Source organism: Apodemus sylvaticus, chromosome 14 (assembly GCF_947179515.1).
Source record: "Apodemus sylvaticus chromosome 14, mApoSyl1.1, whole genome shotgun sequence".
NCBI classification, from domain to species: Eukaryota; Metazoa; Chordata; class Mammalia; order Rodentia; family Muridae; genus Apodemus; species Apodemus sylvaticus.
The window spans coordinates 21958890-21971161 of record NC_067485.1 but is presented as its reverse complement, the minus strand read 5'-3'; the positions used below and the strand labels follow the sequence as shown (position 1 = coordinate 21971161).

Sequence of the window (12272 nt, the reverse complement as noted above, 5' to 3'; positions counted from 1 at the left end):
TGATCCCTCAGTGCCTAAGAAGCCTGAACTCACGCTTCAGCTCTCTCTCCAAGGTAACCCAGAACACCGACACACAACTCCCTGAAACTTTTGGAAAAGTATATTACTTCAGAAGTTATGTACTGCAACATAACAATATTACTTTGTCAGGCAGATTGTCTGTTGCATATAATACAATACACATCTTCATGTTAGATAAAGAAAATAAATATGCTGGACCAAGGCTCAATGTTTATAGTTGAAATTGAATTGGGTCATATACTTTCCACAATTCTAGTGTTCGCCTATAAAACAAGTACTCCATCTACAGGGACTCTCTTATCAAGTTGTTTCACTATTAACTTGCTCTTCAATAGTCCAGGGTTTGTATTCTGATCTTAACACACTAATTATGAGTAATTAATAAAAATGAGTAATTCTGACTGTCCTAGGGTAAAATGATTACAGTTCAATTTTTCAATCATTTTACAAATTTACTACATAATTTGCATGTGTTACAGTATTTATAAAGAATCAATACTGTTTTTGTGGTCAGATGTACTCTGTGTTTTACAGACACAAAGTCTATAAACAATTTTCTTACAATCTTAACCAAATGCTATATGCAATTCAAGACATGCAACTATAAGCTCTTGGTGTGCACTTACCTGGGTTTGCTTTTTACTTTTGCTTCTCTCGACTTGTCGCTTAAAGTCTTCAGCCTATAAAGTAACAAATATAAAATATACTTTTAACAAGCCAAGAGACTTTTCAACCCCATAGGATCTTTAGCCCATACCCCACCCCCAAAATGGCAATGTTCAAAAGAACCAGCAATTTTATTTGCTACAAAAATAATTTGTACATCTTTCTAGCTGAGTTTAATTACATAAAGGTCTAGCTGTCCTGGAAGCAATAAGAATCTCCACAGGTAAAAACCAAGGGGCTATTTTTAAAGCCATGTTCTTCCATGCTTACTCCAGTCTCAGAAAGGCATTAAGTTGTGACAATTTATAGAGTTCTCCGAAGATTATTATACATAGCAGTGTCGGCATAGCATCTATCTATGTTGGTATCTCAAATACACAGTTCTAAGGTTTTAATTTCTTAAATTTAATTGAGTTTTCTGTCTAACCCATAAAAGAACCCCCCTTAAAAAAATCAACTGCCGGGTGGTGGTGGCACACGCCTGTAATCCCAGCACTCTGGGAAGCAGAGGCAGGCAGATTTCTGAGTTCAAGGCCAGCCTGGTCTACAGAGTGAGTTCCAGGACAGCCAGGGCCATACAGAGAAACCCTGTCTCAGAAAAAAAAAATCCAAAAAACAAAACAACAACAAAAAAAAACCCAACTGATTTGGTTTGATAAAAGGTAAAGAGAGATTATTACAGAAAATGAAAACAAAATGCTGTAAGATTCAGTAAGAGCATCCCCCATGCGGCTCCTTAACAACCATCTGTTTCAAAAATTGGTCTTTAACCAAATGTAATGTGTGGAACTCATGTGATCTGGGTTTGGGTAAATCAGCTGTAAAAAGGCATTTCTAAAGAGCAAGGGAATCTGATTATGGACTGGGTAACTGATAACATCAATGAATCAGTGCTAATTTGGTTAGTCATGACTGTGGCAGTACATTTATGGGACATCTGTGTCAGCGAATGCACCGCCCCATGAGAGGTGCAGCACATCATACGACTGACCGTGACAGAAAACAGAAGCCAACCCCTGCAGACTGCTGACTGAGAAGTGGATTCAAGGGTTCCATCACTATTCTAGTTGTGTGTGTGTGTGAACATTAAGAACATTAAAAGAATGTTCTTAAACTAGACATGGAAACACATGACCATAATCTCAGCAATAGGAAGCTGAGGGAGGATGACTAAGTGTTCAAGGCCAGCCTGAGATCTTGCCTCAGATTTTTATTTCTAACAATAAAAAGTCTTTAAATAATCTTTCTTCACCATGCATTCTCAAAAACAAAACAAAACAGAAAAACCTATCACTGTATCAAAATTTAGAATAAAATCCAAGGGGACAAGAAAAAGTTTAGCAAAGAAAGAGATGACGGGTTACACCTGTTGGCATTCCTTCTAAGCTTCGCCCAACAGTTGCCAGGCTGTGACCAGGTAGACCAGGCTTGATATAAAGGGGGCTGTGTGGGCCCTCCTCTTACTCTCTCTGCCTTTTTCTCTCTCTGACCCCTTTTTCCTTTTCTCCCCTTTCCCCTCCCCTTCTCTCTCCACTTGTTCTTAGCTGACCTCTCCTCCTCCTCCTCCTCCTCCTCCTCCTCCTCCTCCTCCTCCTCCTCCAACTCCTGCCTGGCCTCTCCTCCTCTTCCTTCTCCCCACCACCCTTCTCTCCTCCCTTTCCAACTCTGCTTCCCAAGTGCTATCTGAATTCTATTTTACACTATGCCCATTGTGTGTCTGGTGCCTCAGGGGAGAGCATGGGACTGCAGAGGCACCCCTCACGCCTCACCATACCTGGCTCTACAAAACATATCCTGACTCTTCGTTTTATAAAACACAACTACTACTTCCCTCCCTCCCTCCCTCCCTCCCTCCCTCCCTCTTTCCTTCCTTCTTTTTCTTTTTTTCTATTCTTTTTCGTTTGTCTGTTTTTCAAAAACATGGTCTCGCTGTGCATGTCTCCCTGGCTCTCCTGGAACTTACTATGTAGACCAGACTGGCCTCAAACTTACAAAGATCCACATACCTCTGCTGCCTGAGTGCTAGAATTAAAGGCATGCACCACCATACCTGACTCTAATATTCTTATTTTTAGATAAAAAATATGAAATTGAACATATGTAATTTTTCCTTTTAAGAAAAAAGATAACCGTTTCCTTTCTAAGAACACTCCTGAGACTGGGAAGAGCACTAGAAGCAGTCCAGCATCTTCACATGAAGCAACTTACATTTCTATACAAATTCTGAGCTGTAAACCAACAGCGTCTATTTCATATTCCCCAATGTCATAAACACTGAGAAGAAAACTGTCATCCAGGTGAACTCCCAAGTTTCTTCAAATATAAAATACTAGTATTTTATCCAACCATACAGATTTGCCAACAATTAAGTAAAAATTATAATATGATCTGGGGGCAATCTGAGAAAATTCAGGTCTAACCCAAATGAAAAGTATGATTATTACTTGATAAAAACAAAAGATTATCACTATCAAGAAAGTTGAAAAGTAGGGCTGAAACAGCTTACTTTGCAAAACTCTATCAACAAACCCTGAGGACCTGAGTTCAGATCCCAAGAAACCTGTAAAAGCCAGGGTAGCATCTGTAATGCTAGCATTCAGAAGCAGGGACAGGCAGCTCTCTGGAGCTCAAAGGCTAACCAGCCTAGTGGAATTGATGAGCCCCAGGCTCAAGGACAGACCCTACCTCAAAAAACAAAGCAAGGTGGAAAGTGATTTAGAAAAACAAACAAAAACCCCAGCACGGCCTCTGGTCTCCATAAGCATTCATACATATCCACACACATGGACACACTAACCACACACAGTGAAAAGCTATGCATTCTACTGAGCCAGGGTGACACACCACAGAGCTTCCCAATGTGCCATTTCCTATGAATGGGTGCCCCTCTCTATTCTCAGTCTTCCTTCCAAACCCCACACACTCAGGACTGTGCAAGTGCTGCAAGAATACTAACACATAGACTTTCCCACTAAATAAACTAAAGCATACTTTCCAGTCCGAAGCATTCAACCTCAAATTTGTTATAACTGCTCAGTAATTTTATTTTTACAGGCTCCAGACAAGTTAGTTTGGCAATAGCACATCTGTTTCTTCAAGTTCTGAAGACAATGGAATGCAGAATTCTTACTATGAAATGGAAGTAATTTCAAAAACTGTAAAAAGAGGAAGAGACTTGTGCAGAGCACTACAGTCAACTACAGTGACAATCAGATCTGCTAGCTGGCTCGGCTGCACGGGACTGTATGGACAGGACAGCATTTCACTTGTGAGCCCATCAATTCCTACCTTGTCTACATCATCAGCTAGTAGCAAAGGGGACGATGGGTGCTTTGAAAAGCTGCAAAACCTACAAGTTGGCATCTTTGTCTCTCTGACTCTATCTCTGTCTCTTTCTCTCTTTGTGCCATACATACACACACACACACACACACACATACACACACACACACTCAGAGGGGTGACTCTCAAAGAAAAACCATTACACATAATAGTATATATGACCCTTAAGCTCTGTAGTCTGAGAAATTCACATCAAAGTGGCACATATTCAGAAAAGGGAAAATATGTTCAAACCACCTTTTTGCCCTAACGTATCCCAAACACACTGCTTCTGTTCTGATCTGTCTACTGAGGATATCTTCTAATGCCAAACACAGAAATACATGTAGGCCTATCCCTCAATCTGTTAGCACAACAGCTATGACGGTCTAGATATTCTATCTACGGCCACTAGGATGAAAAATGTCCTGACTTCCTAGGTTTTCTGTGCTGTAGCCCCAGTGTCTAAAATAGGGCCTAACACAAAGCAAGCACAGGACAAATATTTGATAGATTAAACAAAGCATGAAAAATTCTCTATTTCCAGGTCCTGTCTTCCTTCCCAGCTATTCCTCCTGTAAGAGCTTCCCTTTCTCTGGTGCCTTTACTGGAACCTGTAACAGTCCATCCTTATTCTTCCAGGTCCAATGGAGAAGCCTTCAGTGGGTGTACAAACCAAGGACTTGCTCTCTTTTAGCATTTGGTTCATTAGGCTTTGCTCTTCATTACTACCAGGGCAGAAACTTGCTTCTGTAACTTTGGGGGCTGAGACTCAGATGCATTTCTTCATATACATCTCTGCAACCCTGAGCAAATGGCCTCTCACACCTTTCTAAAGCACCTATGACATAAAAAAGGGGCATGTTGCATATATATATATATACATGCGGACAAACATTCACACATAAAACAAAAGAATCTAAAAAATAAAAATTAAAGTGGAGTCCAAAAGAGGAAGGCACCTGGTACTAACTATTGTCTCTGCATGTATGGGTACAAGCACCTGCGCACGCGCGCGCGCGCGCGCGCGCGCGCACACACACACACACACACACGCGCGCGCGCACGCGCACGCACACACTACTTATATAGAAGGAGGGAAGACAGTGGGCTGATCAGCTGAAGGAGTAACTTAGCGAGAGACTGCCTGACTACCAAAGGTCCTGGGTTCCATTCTCAGAACCTAAGAAATAAGGAGTTGGAATCCTACAAAAGTCAACATCACAAGCAAAGCTACAGACCACACTAAATTAAATTCTTAGATACTCTTCTTTGGCAATTTAAACCTCTGGAAGAGGAGAAAAGAACAAAGATATTAAACAAGAAGAGACTGGGGACAGTGGTGACTTTGGAAGCATGACGAACAGGGAACACCAGCATGTACTATGAGCCATAAACCTTCAGGGAATCTGTGTTCCAGGTCCCCAAAGGGCTTTAACATCCTAATACCTATGTGTTTGTTCATAGTTGCTCAAAAGTTAAAAAGAAAAACAAAGAAAAACCATCAAAGTATGGACTTTCAGTGGGTTTCCCACAGAGCCAGTCTCCCAAGAAAGGAACAGAGGACTGGAGAGATGGCTCAGTGGTTAAAGCACTGATTGCTCTTCTAGGGGTCCTGAGTTCAATTCCCAGCAACCACATGGGGCTCACAACCATCTGTAATGGGATCCGATGCCCTCTTCTGGTCTGTCTGAAGGCAACTGCAGTACACTCATATACATAAAATGAATAAATAAATCTTTAAAAACAAACAAGGCAGAAAGAAACATACATGGAAACAAGTAGGCATGGTCAACACTTTAAAAAAAAAAAAAACAGCCTGTTCTACAGGAAATCCGCAAAATCCTAGAACCAAGTGAAATGTAAACAGAACTCAGGAAAGTGAACTCTACATGAGATCCAGAGCCAATGTCCTCCAGTTCCAAGGCTTTTGGGTTCACCTGTTTAGGGGGAAAGAACACGATACAATCCCAACACCAGGTTTGTGCTGGTGCTGGTACCATGGATAAAAGCTTAGGAGGAAAGGCCACAGGGCTACGGGATGGTGCTTGGCAGTAAAGCACTAGCCTAGCATGTGTGAGGGAGGCACTGGCTTCTATTCCCCACGCCGAGAAAAGAAAAGAGGCTAGAAACCTAAGGACAACCTAGATTCCTCCAGACTATCTATAATCCCTATCTTGTCCGTAACAGTTATAACTGTACATTGCATTTCCCGTTACGTCTGAATGGAATGTAGATATTGTGGCCTCTTGTAGCTAAAGTTCCCTTCCTCGAAGACCTTTTCCTGCCCGTAGGGTCCCAATGACAAACCAAGACACGATACCTACGAAGTTCACTTTGGAGAACCAATGAGTTTCTTGAGCTTCCTTACAGAGCACAGGTGAGATGTGTGGGTGCATCTCCCCAACAGGTCTCTACCCTGGAAAGATGACGACTCCCCATAGTCAGGATGGAGCTCTACTCTAGTAGTCCCCACCAACCCCTTCTGGAGGCCAAGCACAATTACAGCAGCACTGAACACAACAGGTGGCAGCGGGGAGCACTGGATGCTCAGAGGAGGAGGGGCCTATAGTCAGTCAGATCAGCTGGGATCATTCTGCACTTGGGAGGCAGCTGAATGCCACATGATGACAGTTTCCTGGCTCAGAGGAGAGTCGTGGAGGACATCAGATGGACTAAGGTGTCATCCTCTTAGGAAAATAACAAAACAGTCCTATTTGGGGAACAGGGTAGAGAAACATCTCAATAGTTAAAAAGACTTGTTCTTCCCAAGATTCAAATTTGGTTCCCAGCAACCACATGGCAGCTCACAACCGTCTGTCACTCCAGTTCCAGGACATCTCATGCCCTCATCTCTCCTCTGTGGGCACCTGCACATACAAAATATACATACACAGAGACACACATACACATGGATAACCTGCACAGATGTAGCATATATAGAGACACACATACACATGGATAACCTGCACATACATAATATGCATACACACAGACACACATACACATTGCACATACATAATTAATAAAAATACACAGAGACACACATACACATAGATAAGAAAAAATAAAAATGGAATTTGCCTGGAGTTAAGACTCTAGCTACATAAATTTTGTAAAGAGCATAAACAGAAATGAGCATAAAATCTGAGAGTCACGGCTCCTGCTACCCACATCCAACTCAGAGCAACTTGAGCACAGGATACTTAACAGTTGTTTTAGAAGGCAGCTCTTCTGTCCGCAGAACACTTGTTCTACCTACCAAGGGTCCTTCAGGGACACCAGGTTCACTGTGATGGCCTTGGGAGGGGACTGCCATGGCTCAACTGAACCCCTCAGAGCCTGTTACAACAGAAACATGTACTTAACTTCTGTGGTTAGTTTCTTAACCAAGGCCAAAATGGTCAAGTATGTAAAACAGAATAGGTCAGCTCTCAGGCAGGAATTTGGAAGGGTTAGAAAGATGGATTTTGTTGTGGTTGTTTTGTTGTTCCCTCGATAAAGACTGTGTAGGAAATTGAGGTCCTCAGCAGCTAGAGAGGCCCTTTCACTGGCAGACACACATAACTTGAAGACTGTCATTTCCCTGCCAGGGAACAGGATGATGGTGCAGACTGCCCACCTGTCAGCTAAGTAGCCTGTGCAGAAAGGAAGTTGAGACTTAAGAACCTATACAGAACAAAACTTTCTCAGGATGCTGTCTAACAGAACTGACTCCAGGCTATGACATCAATTTCCAAGGGGTCCTAACCACAGCTCCTCAGCTTCTGTCCCTAACTAAACTCTCAACCTTTTAAGCTATCCAGATCTCTGAAGATGGTGTGGAGCTGTGCAGTCCATAGTCCGAATTCCTAAGCAAACATAAAGTCCAGGAATGAGTTCTGAGACAAACATGTGATCTACACTCTGGGCAACTACCAAAGAAACTGCAGAACCATGAAAGAATTCTTTGAAGGAGTAACAGAAGGATATTCAAGTAAGTTTTAGTCATGGTCACTCGGCAATACACCAAAGGTTTTAAAGTTTACATTCAAAAAGGGAAGCTATTTTCCTAAATTTGTACTTTTAAAAAATGCAAGCATAAAATAACACTTATTACTGACTAATTCCTTAGGCACCCATAATTAATATAGACAAGAACACAAAACTAAAATCATCAGTAATGCTTTTACATTGGACACCTTCAAGTATCTGCCAGTTTGTTACTATTCAACAGGCAAACAGTATAAGCATTTTTTGTTCCACGAGATGGGAGATCGGCTGTCATTTTTCCCATTAATTATTAAAGTGGCATTATAACAAAGGTGCCTTCACATTAGAAATGCTCTCCAAATACAGGACAGACCAGCAAGGGGGCAGGGGGATGGTGGTGATGCCTGAAATCACAGCGTTGGGCAGCTGAAGCAGGGGTATTCCCATCAGTTCAAGTCCGATCTGGGCTGCAGCTGTAGGCACCATCTCAAAAACAAAACAAAAACCGAACAGGCCAAAAGAATGGCAGATCCTTTACCAAACTGACACCTTTTGTAAAGCAATGAAAGGAATTAAATACGAAAAACCATACAAACAGTGCTTACGACCAATTGAACATGGCTACTAACTGCGAGATAAGCACGTTCACTACCATCCTATGGTAGCGTAAGCAGACTGGGTAGCTCGCAGTCAGGTTAAGTGGTAAAATCCTACAATAGTGCTTTAGGCAGCTTGGTACCCACTAAAGTTCCGAGACTTTGCAGCACATCGGAATCCCGTGACAGTCAGGCTTAACCCAAGCTCAGAGAGTTGAGAGCCAGGAGATTGCGAAAGGTTCCCGGGGCGTCCAAAGTTTAGGCAACTCCGGGTGCGAACAGCTTCGCTCCAATTCTGTCCCTCCGGCCCAGCTCTTCCACCAGGGTTTAGTTAAACCGAGGTAAAGGCAGAGATGGCCGGAGAAGGGGTGGTCAAGGATCGGGCCGAATGGATCGGACCGAAGGATCGCCCGGCTGAAAGAGGAGGGTGAGGCGGGGACCGGGTGAGTCCTGCCCGGGGAAGGCCCGCGGGCGCCCAGGGCGGAGGACACAGCCTCTCACGTGACCATCCTGGCCGGTTAGGCAGAGCTGCCCTGCGACCAGGCAGGAGGGCATCCCGCCCGCTGGGACCAAAGTGACTCGGCGCAGTCGCCGGGACGCTGGGAAGTTCGTTGTCTCCTCGGCGCGCTGACCGGACAGCAGCCCCGCGCCCCCGCGTGAGGGCCCCCTTCGGCCGCCCACCGCGTACTCACCCGGAGGTGAAATCCTGCTGCACGCTCAGCAGCCGTTCGCGCAGGGTCTCCAGCATCGCGTCGCCTCCCTCAGGCCTCGCGCCGCCGCGCCCTCGGACGCCGTCGGGCGCCCCCGCCCCGCGCGCCGCCGGCTCTCGCTCTCGCTTCACGCCGCAGCAGCGGCCGCCGCCTTCCGCGTCCCCGCCCCCTCCGCGCGCCCGGCCCGCGCAGCCGCAGTGCGGCGCTCCGGGAAGGCTTGCGCTGCGCCGCGGGGCGGGTCTTCGCGAGCGCGCTCGCCCTCCCGGCTTCTGGTTTCTAGCCGGAGCCGGCCTTCTCCAAGGTTATAACTGAAGCGCAATTGCTTCTTGGAAGGATGGTTTCAGCCCCTGCGCCCTTTAGTCAACGGTTGGCCTTCAAGAGTCGGAAGAGCGCTGTGGGAATCTCTTGTGACAACACTGAGTCAAGGATTCGGTACTGGATGTTGGGGTTTGTCGGTGATGATCACCCGTCTCTAAACCCTTACTTTTTACACTCTAGATCTTTGACCGACCCCATCAAATTTCTGTGCCCTTCCTATCTTCCTGTTGCCAAACCCTTGTTACTCTTCCTCCGCCCCCTTGTGGGGGTGGAACTCAGTATCTTGCGCACCAAAGCTCTACCACTGAGCCAACCCTCCTTATTCTTTTGCACCGATCTTTTCTCAACCTTTCAGTTATCCTCATTTGCAGTTGCATATCTTTCTCTTCCTTTCATCCGTTCTGTCCCAAGACTGCGTTCACAGACTCCGACTCCTCCTCTCTATGCTCTCCCTGGGCCAGTCTATCCACCATCTATTGTGGGATACTCTTCTATTTTCAGCCTGGTCCCCCTTCCCTTCAATTGTTTCACCGCGTGTCCCCGGGACATCTCAAGCATCCTTTGTGGCTTACTAGGCAAGCACTCTACCACTGAGTGACATCCCCAGCCCTTCCTTCCTTCCTTCCTTCCTTCCTTCTTTCCTTCTTTCTTTCCCTCTTTCTTTCCTTCTTTTTCTTTCTTTCCTTCTTTTTCTTTCTTTTTCTTCTTTCTTTCTTTCTTTCTTTCTTTCTTTCTTTCTTTCTTTCTTTCTTTCTTTCTTTCTTTCTTTCTTTCTTTCTTTCTTTCTTTCTTTCTTTCTTTCTTTCTTTCTTTCTTGTCTCTCTCTCTCTCTCTCTTGAGTGCAGACTTCCGAAACGAAGATTCATTTTGCTTTAAGACTGCCTACCAGGGTGAGATCCTCTTTTTTTCATGACAAGAAGGTCAAGGTTATAAGCGGTTCAGTATCTGGAACTCTGCTTCCTGATAACTATTAGTCATATGTTTCATTAGCTGTATCAAAATAAAATCGAGGAGTTAGCTTTCTGCTAGTGTTTGCATATAAATTGTTCTCTACAGGTTTCCAGGCTTAAAACACTCGGTGGTGTGAGAAACATGGACCCTCACTTCATAATAAGAGCCCCGTGGACTCGGAGTAGTGAAAATATGGCTATTCGTTTTTGCCACTTGGCAAAGCCAGGCACCAGCCCAGGATGGTAGGCACAGCGAGCCCAGAGAACAGTTTTTGTAACCCCAATGCAGGTCCTTTTTCCCCTTTAGTCTTTAGCTGAATAATAAGGAGGATTCAATCTTGTACATCACCTGGGTCCCATCGTTCTCCCTCTAAGCTTTTAATCTCCCGTGCTGCTTATATTTGCCTATTTCCAACAAAGACCATGTCTATGTTCATCTCTGCATTTCACAGTCTGTTTATCTTAAAGTTGATCAGCCACGTGACCTTAGCGTGTCTTGTAGGTCCTTAGGCAAGCTGGTCTGTTAGTAATCTTCTACTCTAACCTTTTAGTTTGAGTTGAGAAGGTAACTAGATTAGCAGGCGTTAGCAGGCATATAGTGTTTTCTATTCATTTATAGCTGAGCCTCAAGACACTTTTCAAAATGGACCATTATATTATTATTATTATTATTATTATTTCTTACAGGTGCCAGCTTGTAGAGCTGATTTGCGAAGTTGTAGAATCTCTAGGAGATGGCATCTAGCTGGAGGGATTGTGCTCTTGCCTTACAGCCCTGTCCCATTTCCTGTCTCTCCCTGCTTCCTGGTGGCCTGAGGTGTTTCAGCTGCACGCCCCTGCCATGAACTCCGCTGTGTCTTCTCTCTCGTGATGGATTGTACCCGTTTAAACTGTGAGCCAAAATAAATCTTTCTTCCCTTTCATTGCTTCTGCTCAAGTATCTAGTCCCAGTGATGAGAAAGGAATGACATCACCTTGTCCTCTTTTTTATCTCATTTCTGAGTTGGTTCAGCTGAGAATGGGTGGTGCTGCCTGTTTACATGTTTTTCTATTCAGAATAGTATCTGCTGCAAACAGGTACTATTAAATAAAATACAGTTAAAGGGTAAGCAACATGAATACTGAAGTGACCACAGGTAACATAATACCCAATCAATTTGGAAAACACAGATAAGATACTAGGAGCTATTAAATATATTTTCATTTAACTCAATTGAATGAACCTCTCTACAATAAGCTATGAATTTACTAAAATAATTCTAACTAAGGAATTTTAACGTAACACCAAAACATTAAAAAAATAGCTTCAAGTTATTAAGAAAAAAACAGCTTCACAAGTTCAGACCAATTATTTCTATCTTGACTGTCCCCGTTTATCTGTATGTTCATGTAGTATTTCAAGGTGTTTAATGAATACCTGTAATCAGGTCTTAGACATGCAAGAACATTTAAAGTGTTAATTACACTTTAAAAAGAAATAAAGTTTAAAAAAAATGAAATTAAATGGTTTGGCAAGATGGCTCAGCAGAGTGGTCAGAGGCAAGTCTTGGTTTCTGCCAAGGCTGATTCTCCAGGATTCACATGGTAGAGAGAGAACTGAGTCCTGAATGTTGACCTCTAATAACACACACACACACACACACACACACACACAAATAAATAAATAAACGTTTTAAAATGCAATCAGAGAGAAATGGACCACTGTTGCACACAAAAGT

At 43.7% G+C, this 12272-nt stretch overlaps 1 protein-coding gene and 1 long non-coding RNA gene across 3 annotated transcripts in view; one reads left to right on the top strand and one right to left on the bottom strand.

Annotated features, from left to right (window-relative positions):
• Positions 1–9453, bottom strand: part of Dtnbp1 (dystrobrevin binding protein 1) — an 86017-nt gene extending 76564 nt beyond the window's left edge. For both annotated transcript variants that reach the window (XM_052157279.1, XM_052157280.1), the window contains exons 1-2: positions 9269–9453; positions 648–701 (exon numbers count right to left, since the gene is read on the bottom strand). In XM_052157279.1, the coding sequence (XP_052013239.1) occupies positions 648–701; positions 9269–9324 (110 nt within the window). In that variant the 5' untranslated portion in view covers positions 9325–9453. The remainder of the gene's footprint in view (positions 1–647; positions 702–9268) is intronic.
• On the top strand, positions 9453–11477 carry LOC127664976 (uncharacterized). The gene is made up of 2 exons (XR_007973296.1): positions 9453–9718; positions 11242–11477. It is a non-coding gene; the product is annotated as an uncharacterized LOC127664976 (long non-coding RNA).
• The last annotated feature ends 795 nt before the right edge of the window (positions 11478–12272 follow it).